Here is a 14,521-nt window from a genome sequence, read left to right as displayed (position 1 = left end):
CACTCACACAAGTTCATGATGAAATGATTATGAATTTCAGATGGTGATAAGAGGGTATTAGGCAAAAGGTGAGGTTTTTCTGAGTACAGGACTCCATTTAGAGGATGCACACCCAGGGCGCCAGCACTGGTCATATCTGAAGGTACGAAATGACAAAGGAATCTAGCTGTAAACTCAGCCAATTATTGTGTGCACAGGGAAAAATTCAAGGTTTCATTCCTTTCTTCCTTTTTGTTTCTTTTTTGTTTTTCAAGGTAGGGTATGAGGGTCCTCACTATCCCTGGGGGTCGTTGGCCAGCATCAACCATGGCACAGGAGGAAGTGGGGTGGGCAGGGTGAGTATGATGGCAATGAACTACCCCAGAGACAGTCTGATGGGTAGCGCTTGGTCTCATTTGGTCAAAAGGGGAGTGGGTTTATAAACACTTGGGAAAGGTTGAGAAGGCACATACAGACTCTACAGTGATTGGAACTCACTGTTGTCTCAGGGCGGCCTCAAACTCACAGCCATGATCCTCCTACCTCTGCCTCCCAAGTGCTGGCATTAAAGGTGTGTGCCACCAAGCCCAGCTTCAAGGTTTCATTTCTAAAAGAAAGAAGGGGAGTCAGTGCCTAAAGGACAATTTGAGGTTGTCAGGAAGGGGAGAGTGAGAAACTCTAGGCTCTGGTTCCCAGCAATGAATTCCTTTGAGTAAGAATGATATGAGTATCATCCCTCAGCAGTGGAGTAGAGTTCTTGGTTGGGTCATCAGGCCACTCACTTGTCCTCACATTGTCTTCTGTAGCCACTGACTTTGCTACCTGGGAGTCTACCCATCTATCTCCCTGGGCTACTTTACAAGTGAACATTTGGGGCCATGATCTGCTTGGAGGCTATAAAGGTATTGGCAGTCTATTACTGGTATAAGTTTTGGAGCTCTTGGGTTGGAAGTTCTGAATTTGAAAGGACCAGCTTGTAGTTTATTTGGCAATGTAATTTCCTCTGACGATTACAAAAATACAAAAAATGATAATGTGGACTTGGATTCTTAAATCTGGAAATCTCTCTTACTTATTGTTCTCTCTGCTGGTCTGTGCCCCTCTATGTCGATGAATGGCCCTGCATTAATACCAGCTATAACAAAGGGCTCAGCTAGGAATCTTACCAGGATCTTACTCTGGATCCCTGTCCCCCTCTTAGCTCCCTAGGCCTTGTATTCTCTGCCAAAAGCATTTAGATGAGACATATGGAACATAGAGTAGAAAATAAGAGTTTACTAAAGAACACTGCGGGGTATTCTTAAGGGTTAAGAATGGGCAATAGCCAATGGGAACATTGTGGAAGGTACTCTCAAGATGTGAGAGTAGATAATATCCAAAGAGACCATTGTGCCAACCCATAACCCATCTTGTCAGGAGTGAAGATATTCTAAAGACAGATGCTTTGTCCCTCCCTTTGGCCATCATGCTATTGAGACAAAGGACTCCAAGGAGCTAGAATTTCCCCTGGAGTGTCATAATGGTATGTAAATGGTGGGTGGGAAGATCTTGACCAGATCTTCTTAGTAGTTATGCGTACCTCTTACACTTAACCTCTTATCAGAACCCTGAAGATGGAAATAGGACTTGGTCTCTTTGCTGGTTTCTCTTCCCAGTGTGGCCACACTGAATAATCTCTTCTATTTTTCATTATTTGTCTCTTTAATTGGCGTATAGTTGATGGGTGGCTGAACCTACATATTAGGGCTCCCAAGGCCCAGGCTTTGATCCTAACAACTCCAGTAACAAATCTTCATGTTGAGGTGGGCTTTATACTATTTCTGAAAAGCCTCTGTAACAGACAGATTTCCTGAAGGGTGGTTTTGTCTCCAGGTGATAGACCGAGTTGGATTAGCCCCCTTTAAAAAATGTGATATTTAAAATTTATTTATTTGAGGGTGGGGGAAGAGGCAGCTAGCCAGAAAGGGATGGATGCACCTGGACCTCCAGCTGCTGCCAAAGAACTTCAGAGGCATGTACCACTTTCTGGATTATCATTTTAAAAATGATTTAAGGGGGCTGGAGAAATGGCTTAGCAGTTAAGGTGTTTACCTGCAAAGCCAAAAGACCCAGGTTAGATACTCTGGGACCCACATAGCCAGATGCACAAAGGGCACATGCATCTGGAGTTCATTTGCTGTAGCCAGAGGCCCTGGCGTGCACATTCTCTCTCTCTCTTTTTCACTGTCTCTCTCTCTGATTTCAAATAAATAAATATTTTTTTAAAAAATCTCCTTATTATATAAAAAAAGAATGTTTTAAGGGTCTGGAGAGATTGGTCAGTGGTTAATGGGCTTGTTGAAGATCAGGTTCAGATTCCAAGTATCCATGTAAATCCAGATGCACCAAGTGGTGCATGCATTAGGAATTTGTTTGAAGTGGCAGGAAGCCATAGCAAGGCCATTTCCCCTCACTACCACCACCACCTCATCCTCTCATCCTCTTTATCTTTGTATTTCTGCTTGCAAATAAATAAATAAATATTAAAACAATTTAAGTGTTGACAATATTTTTTTAATTTTTTTGTTTATTTTTATTTATTTATTTGAGAGTGACAGGCAGAGAGAGAAAGAGGCAGATAGAGAGAGAGAATGGGCACGCCTGGGTCTCCAGCCACTGCAAACGAACTCCAGAAGCATGTGCCCCCTCGTGCATCTGGCTAACATGGGTCTTGGGGAATCAAGCCTCATACCAGGGGCCTTAAGCATTGCAGGTAAGTGCTTAACTGCTGAGCTTCTCTCCAGCCCAGTGTTGGCAGTTTTATACATGTATATAATATATCCTGATTACATTGACCCCCCATTACCTTTCATAGTGCCCTCTCCTTTCCAGTGAATTCCTTCTTCCTTAGTTCCCCATCTACTTCGATATCTTTTTGTTTTGTGATCCACTGAGTTTGATTAGTGTGGCCTGTATGAGCATGGGTAGGTTATTTACTGGAGCATGGGCAACTTACCAGTGGCTACATCAATGAAGAACATGACTCCCCATCCTCCAGAAATCATATTCCAATAGCTCCGCAGGGAGGAATGTGGCCTCAGGAGCCCTCCACCATCCATAATGCAATGTTAATAACATGCCCACATCTTATGCAGATCTTGGACAGGTAACCACAACTTCTGTAAGGCCATAAGTGCAACAAACATGTCATGCCTGGAAGAGAACATTCCACAACATTCCACATGTTCTTTTGGCTCTCATACTCTTTCTGCCCCCACTTTTGCACTATTCCTTGAGACTTGGAGTGACACAGATGTCTTATTTAAAAGTGAACCCTCCAAAATCACTTCTTCTCAGCATTTTGATGAAATTTGAGTCTCCCAGTTGTTACTTCCAACTGCAAAAAGAAGCTTCTCTAACCAAAAATGAGAGCAGCACTAACCTGTGGGCAAGGGTAGAAATACTTACCAGGCAATTTAAAGACACAACATATCCATTTAGCCAAAGAATAGAAGCTTATTGGTTTTAGACTAGGTGTTCAGTACTAGGCATGAATTCCTTCCTGTGGAGTGGGCCTCAAATTCCGAGAGAGGTTGGTCACCCCCATGACAGTCATGCTAATAGTACACCAATGGGCATATCTTGCCTGGCTGGTCAGATGTGGCAGTTTGAATTTATGTTGCCCAATAAACTCAAATGTTTTAGTAAAGCTGTAACTTGGTTATGCAGCCACCTGGCTGGAAGAGGTGCCACTGTGGGAAGGTTCTGGGGTCCAGCCCTAAGGTGTTCCTAGGGGTGGTATGAACTCCAGCCTTAAGGTATGCAGAGTGCTTGTAGATTGCCTGGGATTCCCAGTGTGTGCTTGCTTATGGTGCTGGTGGTGATTTTTCTCTATGCATTGATTTGGTAAAGGGGGCAGCTTCTTCCAACATTATGGAACTTCCCCTGGACCTCTAAACCTGAAATGAATGCCATTCCTGCCGTAAACCTTGTCTGGTTTGGAAGTTCATCCTAGCAGCATGGAGCTGACTATGAAATAAATTTGTACCAGAGAGTGGGTTTTTGTTGCATGATAAATTTGACCATGTGAACTTTAGTAGTTTGGAACTTGTGTCCTTGTGGAATATATATGGACTTGTGACTTGTAATTTCAAATGCCTCACAGTGTGGTAAGGAAAGTTTTATGGACTTTTCTGGTGAAAGTTTGATAATGCTAAGTGCAGAGAGAATTGCATTTGGAGGCTTTGTTTATGAACTTTCAAAGGGGAACAGAAGACTGCAGAGCACTTTGTTGGACAAAACGGCTTGCTGTGTTTTGCTGCCCATGCTCAGAGAGTTTGATCGGGGTTATGGATTTATGTACTTGGCTAAAGATATGAGACTGAGAGATATAAGATTTAAAATTGGAGAAATACAAACAAGTTTAAAATTTACAGGCACAGAGACTAGTTTTAGGATTTCTGAAGTTGCTAATGTCAAATGCATTAGCATTTGGAAGGAAGATGGTCCAATCACTTTACACTGAAACAATGAAAATTATGCTTGTGGAAAAACTTAGTGGTAGGAATACAAACTCTTTAGAAAAGAAGGAAGATGCCCTTCAATGTCACCATTTATTTTGTCCCTGAATTAAGAATATAGCAGAGGGCTTTGGAAAAAATGATCAGTGGTTAAGGCATTTGCCCTCAAAGCCTAGTGACGCAGGTTCAATTCCCTAGTACCCACATAAAGCTAGATGCACAAAGTGGTGCATGCATCTGGAGTTTGTTTGCAGTAGCTAGAAGTACTGTCTTTCTCTACTTGCAAATAAATAAATAAATACTTTTAAAAAGAATATTCAGACCTGGTATTGATTACAGAAGCATCAAAAATGCATTGAATGGGTCATGAAGTGCACACAGTTTCAGGAGTCATTACTGAGATGCAGAATGAGACAAGTTGTGATGACCTTGATAAAGAGGCTGATGAAGCCATTGGAAGTTGGACCATGGTTTGCATGGAAACCTGAAGATACTTTGGTTATACCAGCACTGTGCAAGGTCTACCATGTAGTGCTGTTGGCTCCAGATGGTAGTTTTCCCTTCCTACTAAGCCCACCTGGAGGAGTGGAATTGGAAAATCCAGAGACTAGTCACTGTTAAGTGGTTATAAATATTGGACTTGAACTGCAGATGTTTGCCTAATGATTTTGAGTTTGCATTTGCCCAGTCTCTCCTTGTTATGCTTTATAATAATAAGATCATTTACTCTGTGCCATTATATGTAACTTGTTTGATTTTACAGGACTCAAAATTAAGAGAGAGTCCTATATCAGATGAGACTTGGGATTTTGGAACTATTTTAAGTTGGTAAAGACAATGAAACCTTAAAAGTTGGACTGAATACAATCTAAAATGTGAGATGGGTATGAGTCTATTAGGAGCCAGGAATGTGGTAGTTTGAATTTATGTCCCCCAATAGACCAATAGACTCAAATGTTTTATTAAAGCTGTGGCTTGGATGCCAGGCATGGTGGTGCATTCCTTTAATCCCAGCACTGAGGAGGCAGAAGTTTGAGGATTGTCATAAATTCAAGGCCACCCTGAGACTACATAGTGAATTCCAGGTCAGCCTGAGCTAGAGACCCAACCTCAAAAAAAAAAAAAAAGTTGTAACTTGGATTTTCAGCCACCTCAGCAGACTCAGGCTGGCCTCAAACTCACAGCCATGACCCTACCTCTGCCTCCCAACTGCTGGGATTAAAGGCATGTGCCATCATGCTCGGGTTTTTGTTATTTTTAAAATTTTTTGCTTATTTTTATTTATTTATTTGAGAGAGACAGAGAGGGAAAGAGAGAGAGAGAGAGAGAGAGAGAGAGAGAGAATGGGTACACCAGGGCCTCCAGACACTGCAAACGAATTCCAGATACATGTGCCCCCTTGTGCATCTGGCTAACGTGAGTCCTGTGGAATCAAGCCTTGAACTGGGGTCCTTAGGCTTCACAGGCAAGCAATTAACTGCTACGCCATCTCTCCAGCCCATATTTTTGTTATTTTTTAACCTCGTTTTTATGTACTATGAAAACATTAAAACTTATGAAATATTAATTTGATATGATGATGTAGCTCACTGATAGAATGCTTGTCTATCATGTACAAGGCTCCACACATAATACAAGAAAAATATCCATTGATGTCATATTGTAATGTTTTGAATCTTATCTGGGGCTGGAGAGATGGCTCAGTTGTTAAGATGCTTGCCTGCAAAGCCTAATGACCCAGGTTCAATTCCCCAGTACTTGCCTAAAGCCATATGCACAAAGTGGTACATGATTCTGGAGTTTGTTTTCAGTGGCTAGAGGCCATGGCATGCTTATATTCTCTCTCTCTCCCTCTCTCTCTCTGTCTCTGTCTCTCTCTCCCACCTTGCAAATGAATTAAAAAAATGTGTCTCTGAGTGGAAAATTATTCAAGTGTGAGAAATGTTATGGGATAATATCCTGAAAGATTAAAAACATCCTGAAAGTTAGGGTCCCTGCAGAGGTGGGAGGACAGGGAGGAGGCTAATGATGGTACCAACATGACTGTATACACTACGTACATAACTAATAAAAAATTGTCATCTTCACAAAAGTCCAGATTTCTAGGTCAACACTTCTCAAACTATATTGTTTTAGAGCAACTGTCACCAAAGTCTCTGCTCAAACCCCAGCCTCCCACAAAGGTCACTGAAACCTTAGAATATTTCTTCAAAGACATTGGCCAAACTCCTATCTATTCAACTTTAGACTGCTGTCACCTTTTTCTTGAGGTTTGTCATTGCACTTTGCCTTTCCTATTGTTTTGTTATTAATGATCATGGTTGGTATTCTAGAAGAAATTACTCTAAGTAGGCATAAGTAGAATTGGGGACAGAGTTAGGAGATATGATACAAGGGATGGAGGAAGGGAAGGAAGAAGGAAAAGAAGCCCAAGAATAAGTCTTTCAAGTAAAGACAGTGATTTCCTTGGGGAGGCTAGTAAAGCTTGTGAAACTCTCAGCCAGGATGACATGTTCAAGTAACTATGGGCTCTCCAAGTCTATCAAATTATCTCAGATACCTCCTTCACCACTGTGAGGATTCCATTACCTGCTAGTTGGTGTTTTTACATCCTCCTGAGAAACATGTTGTAGCTAAGAAGCCAGCCATGTTCTCAGTTGAATACTTTTCAGAATCCTTTTATGAATCAAATTTTTCAGGATATCCAGACTTTAGTGGCATGCACTAAAAGACCCCAATGTCAAAGTCATAGAAAGGCTGGAAGTTTCCTTCTGGGCCTATAAATAGTCACATTGTTAGGATTGTATGGCTCCTAGATTGCTAGAATCCCTAAGAACGTTACCATCAGCACAACTGCCTCCAAGAGAAGGTTAAGAGGTCATTGTTGCTTGACATGGAAAGACACTGAGGCTACCCAAAGGACAGTCTGCTAGAGTGAGGTAGAGCTAGGTCCAAATTCATCTCTATGACACATGAGAGCCTCTGTTCCAGTTTGTGATCTGACCCTCCCACATTTTGATATTTTGGATATTTTGGATGCTTCTGGATGGTCTTCCATATGGAAGAAGAAATGCAATTCTGTAGACTGAGACAATAACATGGAGCAGCTCCATCCTGCCCCTTTTCTGTTGACATTATCAGTGTTACTGTGCACATGTATGCCTGCTCACTACTCATTTCTCCCTGGAGATGAGAGTAGATGGGGAAAAAAGAAGTTCATTTAAATGCCAGCATCATAAGATGATGAAGAGGGGGCTGTGACACTCAAGCCAAAGATCATCATGGGAAATCAGACACATAAAAAGGCTTTTATAGAGAAAGTACAGTGGGACAATAGGAAGGCAATGTTCTCAACAGGTACTTTACTAACCAAGGCATGTGTCTCTTTCTTTGGCCAATGCAACTCAATGGACTATGATCTGTTTGGGCTAGTCCCTGTAATTACTATTCTGTATGTCAAGGGAATTTATTTTTAAAATATTTTATTCATTTATTTGCAAGGAGAGAGTGAATAAATGGGTATGGCCAAGGTCTTTAAATTTTTTTGTTCATTTTTATTTATTTATTTGAGAGTGACAAAGAGAGAGAAAGAGAGAGAGAGAAAGAGAGAGGGAGGGAGAGAATGGGCACACCAGGTCCTCCAGACACTGCAAGCGAACTCCACACACTTGCGCCCCCTTGTGCATCTGGCTAACGTGGGTCCTGGGGAACCGAGCCTCAAACCAGGGTCCTTAGGCTTCACAGGCAAGTGCTTAACTGCTAAGCCATCTCTCCAGCCCATGGCCAAGGTCTTTAGCCACTGCAAATGAACTCCATATGCAGGCACCACTTTGTTCATCTGCCTTTACATGGGTATTGTGAAGTAGGATCCAGGTCTCTAGGCATTGCAGGCAAGTATTTTAACTGCCCAGCCATCTCTCCAGCCCAAGATGATTCTTAAACATTGTGAAATATTCAGAAGGTCACCAAGTGCTCAGGCTTTGTAAATCTGAGAAAAGATTATTTATTTAGTGCTTAAAATTGTCAAATATTGGGGGCTGGAAAGATTTCCCAGTGGTTAAGCTGCTTGCCTGCAAAGCCTAAGGACCCAGGTTCAATTCCCCAATATCACTTAAAGCCAGATGCACAGAATGGTGTGTGCATCTAGAGTTTGCAGTGCTAGAGACCCTGTGTTGCAGTCAGGTTTGCATTGCTTGTAGAAACCACCCAACCAAGAGCAGCTTGTGAGAAACGGTGGTTTATTTTGTCTTACAGGCTCAAGGGGAAGCTCCACGATGACAGGGGGAAATGATGGCATGAGCACAGAGTGGACATCACCCCCTGACCAACATAAGGTGGACAATAGCAACAGGAGAGTGTGCCAAACACTGGCATGGGGAAACTGGCTATAACACCCATAAGCCCGCCCCCAACAATACACTGCCTCCATGAGACGTTAATTCCCAAATCTCCATCAGCTGGGAAACTAGCATGAAGAACACCTAAGTTTCTGAAGGACTCCTGAATCAAACCACCACACCCTGGCATGCCCGTGCGCGCTCTCTCTCTCTCTCTCTCTCTCTCTTCCTCTCTCTCTTTGCAAATAAGTGAATCAAATATTTACTAAAAAAAATTTTAAATGTCAAATATTTACTGAAAATTTTGCATTCCAGGATACTATTTATGACTCTGTGTAGAAATACGATAGACGCATGGGAAAAGGAAAGGGCAGGCCATGACATCTAACCCCAAACTACCACGGGATACAAAGCAGCAGAAAAATGCACCTTATACTGGAGGGAGAAATCAATGTATGGAAAGTATCATAGGACTGGGAAAATTGCTCAGCGGTTAAGGCTGTTTACTTGCAAAGCCTATCAATCTTGCTTTGACTCCCTAGCACCCATGTACAGCTGGATGCAAAAACTGGTGCACGTGTCTAGCATTCATTTGTAGCAGCAAAAAGCACTGGCATGCCCATAAATACATATGTACATACATACATACATACACACGAATACATACACATTCAAATAAATAAACATTTTTGGAGAGGGTTTGAGGTAGGATTTCGCTCTAGCCCAGGCTGACCTGGAATTCACTATGTAGTCTCAGGCTGGTCTTGAACCCACAGTGATCCTCCTTACCCCGACCTCCCAAGTGCTGGGATTAAAGGCTTGTACCACTATGTCTGGTAATAAATATAATTTTTAAAAAATAAAGGCATCACTCTGGAAAGCGGGAATAAAATCTCCCTCTGTGCACACATAGTACCATCTACATAGGAAATTTGACTGAAATTACACGATGCTTACTTACCCTACTTTGTCAGTCTGACATGTTTGTATCACGCATCATCTGTACTGTGCACCGCCTTCTGATGTACTATTTACTCAAGAACAGAGCTCCCTTCTGCTTTTGTCCTGATGCTTTCTGGCTGGAATGGTGAGTGGTTTTCTTTCTATCTATGCTTTTCCAACAGTACCATCCTCCTTCCCCTAAAACACTTCACCATTGCCCCAACACTTTTTCTTGGTGATCTGAGACAGGAACTTGAGGCCACCGTTTTCTTTGTTCTAGTGTTTCTGGACGGCTTGTGCTGTCCAGACAACCTAAGTTGGCTGTTGTTAAAAGACCCAGTAGTGAAAAAGATGTGAGGACTCCTGAATTCTGGTGGGAGGACACAATTAGAAGAGAGAAACTTTTGTACTCTAGGCCCCAAAACTTAAATGAGTAGAAGTGGATGTAATTATGTCTGTGCTCCCCTCTCCAGTTCCAGCACCTAACACCCACATCAAAATTGCAACAGAGGATATACATATGAAGGATCAAAATAACAATCAAGGATCTGTATATGAGGAAAAGCATGGAGTATTTCTCTCTCTTGTTTTAGTATTTCTGTTTTTGAATACTTGTTTAAGGAAGAAATTTCCTGTTCCTTCAATTTTCCTGAAAATGTCGTAATTTCAGTTTTCTTTATATCCGAATAAAAGTTCCTTCTGTATTGTGTATGCAGTTTTGGGACCGATGGCAGTGTTGAGCCATTCTTGCCTCAGATCAAGGATGCTGTTGCCTCAGAGCAGGCTGGGCTCAGAGAAAGGCCCCCACTTCTGCTTCAGGCAGGACTATTATCTGGTCATAAAGAGTTCACGACAACAAGCCCCACTGGAAAATTTGTAGAATATGCAATCATATGGAGCCATTCCTAGTCAGAGCAATGCCACCACCTCAAAGCCAAGAAGGTATTAAGTACCATAAGCTACAGGTACAGCTATTCCATGGAAGTGGATAAGGTGGTAGGGGCAGATAAAGGGGGTGGGCATAGGGGAGTCTGGGGTAATTTTCTTTCTAATTTCTTCTATAGCCTTTTCAAGTGAACTGAGGTCTGCCATTGGCTGGTCCTCAGGGCCCTCCTCATCAGAGTTATTATCTGATTTTGGTGTGGTGGATTTAGGAGGACTAATACATTGCTTAACAGCAGCTATAATTGAGAGGAAAAAGGGAGGAGTGTAGAACAAGGAGTTCAATCTGTAACTGACTGTGAACAATCGAGATAACTCACTACCTTCTGACCAGCCCCACCCAGCTCCCATGCTCTCACGTGGGGTCAGGTCTGGTAGACATGGAGGCAGTGGCTGAGATGCCAGGCTTCCCACCAGCCTGGGTGGTACATGGTCTTCAGGAGCGGAAAGGGTGTCTCCTGAGTACAGCCTCCTCACAGGGTGAGTATGCCCTGGAGCCCTCTTTGTGAAGGGGAAAGGAGAGAGGGGGTCAGGAACACCACGGAGGGAAACAGACATTGTGCCTGTGCCTGCACCTGCGTGGGCTGAGGCACCGCTGTCTCAGTGAACATGTGCCCACCACAGGACCTGAGCTGTCTTAGAGTTCTTGCATGGCCAGCTTGCAGCTCCACTGCTGCCCTAGCAGAGAAGCTTGAAAGGAGATGAAAAGGGAGTGAGGGGGGATTTCCTGCCTGAACGTCTCCTCCTCTAGCCAGAAAAGCTATGGTCCATACGCCTGAGTCATATGGATCCCCAGAAATCATCCAGGGGGAGATCTGGAATACTTCCTCCCAAAAGGAGATGTTTTCCTTCTGGGAAAGTTTAATGCCTCTAGCCTTGAAGTGCTTATAAATCTTGCATCTGTGACTCCTTTTGGTGGGAGGTGATATTACCCATGATAGAAAAAGAGTGGGAGATGCCAAGACCAGAGGGTAACATTCCTGAGGGCTGGATAGTGCTGGGAGGGATTCCCCAAATGTCTGGTCACAAGCCTGTCTGCAAGTTTAAGAGACTGGTGACTGCCCTACATGCTTTTAAGAGGTCATTCCAGGGCTGGAGAGATGGCTTAGCGGTTAAGTGCTTCCCTGTGAAGCCTAAGGATCCTGGTTCAAGGCTCGATTCTCCAGGACCCACGTTACGTTAGCCAGATGCACAAGGGGGCACACGCATCTGGAGTTCGTTTGCAGTGGCCAGAGGCCCTGGCATGCCCATTCTGTCTCTCTTTCTCTCTATCTGCCTCTTTCTCTCTCTCTGTCTGTCACTTTCAAATAAATAAAAATAAACAAAAATTTTTTTTAAAAAGAGGTCATTCCATTACTGGGTTTTGTGTTGGAGAGAAATAGATAGGAGGTTGTTGCCAACACCCAAGCAGGCTGTCAGGATCTGGGCAGAGGACTAGAGGCCTTCAGTCAATGCCAAAGAGTGGTCTTGGTCAAGAGACGTCAGTTGTCCATTCACTATATTTGGTCCCTCACAATGATGCAAACCTAAAGTAAAGGAGAAAGAGAAACCTGTCAGCCCTCAGTCATGGAGGCAAGGCCACAGGGGGCCAAAGTCCCTCAGGGGAGCACTCACTTATCACAGCATGTCTCAGAGGGTCCCTTTTCAGGAGCCAGCTGTAGTTCCTGGTCACTCTGGGGCCACTGCACATCAGTTTCCCAGAGGCGTCCAGGCAACTGCAGAGCACGGTCTTGAGTGGTTCTGAGTGTGACGGGAAGAAACACCCAGGAGACTGTGTCACAGGACAGCTCATTTATTTGTTAGGGGAATGGGCTTATAAGAATTCATGTAGTGGTGAGAAAAGGTACAGGGGAATTGTCTGTGTGAGGGCTGCTGGCTGATACCTCATTAACATGTAGGGTTAGGATGGGGGTAAGGGTCACAGGGGAATTGGCTGCATGAAGGCTGCTGCCTGACACCTCATTAACATACAGGGTTATTATGGGGTTCCGGGTCACATGGCCACATGGAAACTAAAGCCTAAATCTTATTAGGACTCCAGGTGCTCCAGGCTTGGGGAGGGAGTGGCCTCACTCCTGCCAGTCTCAACATGAGATTATTGGGGTCTAGGCCTGCTGCAACCTCCTGTGGCCTGGGGCCCTTAGCGGTGCCTGACAGCTCAGGTCTTCTTAAACTTCCAGTGGCTTGGGGCCCTCAACTGTGCCCGACAATAGAATACTACCCACTGGAGAAGAAAAGGCAAAACACTTCACTTGCTTGTCTCAACACTGTCTCCTGGAGTTCTTGAAATTCCTACACCATCACTTCATGTTACAATTTCAATGCAGACATATCCTCCATCCCCATTACCCCAGATGAACCCTCCATCCTGGCCTCCCACTACTTAACAATATACCTCTGCCCACAGGCACACACCCTGCCCACAGACATACTGTCAAACCTATCCACACTTTGGCCACCCTATGCAGACAAATGCAGAGACCAGCCTATACACAGTGCAGTTCAGAGTCTGGCAATGTACAGGGTACATGAATACAAAATAGGGCTTGGGTAAGTTGGTTTCTGGGTTCATTTCCAATAAAACAGTCCTTATGAGAGGTCAATGTGAACACTCAAGAATGGGTAGGGTAGAAGATACCTCTGATGTAGTGGGCCTGTTACCATCAGACAGAACCAGTGAAATACTAGTTATCACCTCTCTCTGTGTCCCTCTCTATAAACCAACTGACAGCTGAAAACTTTGGCCAACCTGAAATTTCTATCACCTGAGGCCAAGTTACTCAGTTGGTGCAGACCATGCAGTGGACTGTGCCCCCATTTTTGTTAGGTCTAAGCCAGACAGAGGGCGCTGTTTAACCTACCATTGTGCAGCCTTCCCCAGGAATTGGCACATACAGCAGATGCCACTTTATTATGGTCTGCATTGGCCCTTGGGCACTGTCCGCCCTACTATTGCCCCATTGCTGGTGGAGGCCAATGTTTGTTACTCCAGAAAACAAAATTAAGCTACATATCTGCATCTGAGTATCTTTTATACTTTGAACATCTGCCTTTTCCTGTAGGGGTAGAGGATGATTCTGGAATCCAGTTACTCAGGTGATATCTGTCATATTGAAATTTCTTCTCAATTGAAACATTTCCTCATAGAGGAAATTGTTGTTGAAAGCAACTTAAAACTCAGGAAGTAAACAAGGCTGAGCGCTCAGAAGTCTCAGGAAGTTCCTGAAAATTACAAGATTCACAACAGCCCTACCCAAGATTACGTAAGGACTGAGAACTGCTTGGGAGAAAAGATTTCTGGACCATCCAAGCTGCTGGCAAGCTGTTCAGTGAGGTCCAAACATGCAGCTTCAATAAGTTATCACCTGCACTGTGGTGGGTTTATCCATGATGTAGATACCTTTGAGTTGTCTATGCTCCTGTAGTAACCCTTCATCCATATTCCTTTTAGTAACCACCATAAGCAAGAGAAAGTGTGCACCAGGGATTTCAGTCACTAAGAATGAATTCCAGATGTGTGTGCCCCCTTGTGTGCATGTGGGATATTGCACACCTGAGTCACTGTGCATCTGGCTGATGTGGGACCTGGAGATTTGAACATGAGTTCTTAGGCTTGACTGGCAAGCACCTTAACCCATGTCTCTAGCTTAATTTTTTGTATTTTTAGCTATTGAGACAAATTTTCTCTACATACTCCAAGCTAGCCTCAAATTTGAGATCTATCATTGTGGTCATTAGCTTGGTTCTTCCATAAGTCAAGTACCTGTGTAATAAGAGAAAATAGCACAAAAGCCCTGTGCTGAGAATTCTGTGGTTTACCTG

At 43.6% G+C, this 14,521-nt stretch overlaps 1 protein-coding gene across 1 annotated transcript in view; it reads right to left on the bottom strand.

Annotated features, from left to right (window-relative positions):
• LOC101602283 (olfactory receptor 13H1-like) overlaps nucleotides 1-14,139 on the bottom strand; it is a 29,970-nt gene extending 15,831 nt beyond the window's left edge. The window contains exons 1-3 of the mRNA XM_004672056.2: nucleotides 14,100-14,139; nucleotides 12,314-12,439; nucleotides 10,727-10,938 (exon numbers count right to left, since the gene is read on the bottom strand). Coding sequence (XP_004672113.2) covers nucleotides 10,727-10,938; nucleotides 12,314-12,439; nucleotides 14,100-14,139 — 378 coding nt within the window. The remainder of the gene's footprint in view (nucleotides 1-10,726; nucleotides 10,939-12,313; nucleotides 12,440-14,099) is intronic.
• Between the last annotated feature and the right edge of the window lie 382 nt (nucleotides 14,140-14,521).

This window comes from Jaculus jaculus, chromosome X, assembly GCF_020740685.1.
Source record: "Jaculus jaculus isolate mJacJac1 chromosome X, mJacJac1.mat.Y.cur, whole genome shotgun sequence".
In the NCBI taxonomy this organism is placed as follows: domain Eukaryota; kingdom Metazoa; phylum Chordata; class Mammalia; order Rodentia; family Dipodidae; genus Jaculus; species Jaculus jaculus.
Note: the sequence above shows the minus strand (reverse complement) of the source record. Positions and strands in the feature narration are given on the sequence as shown.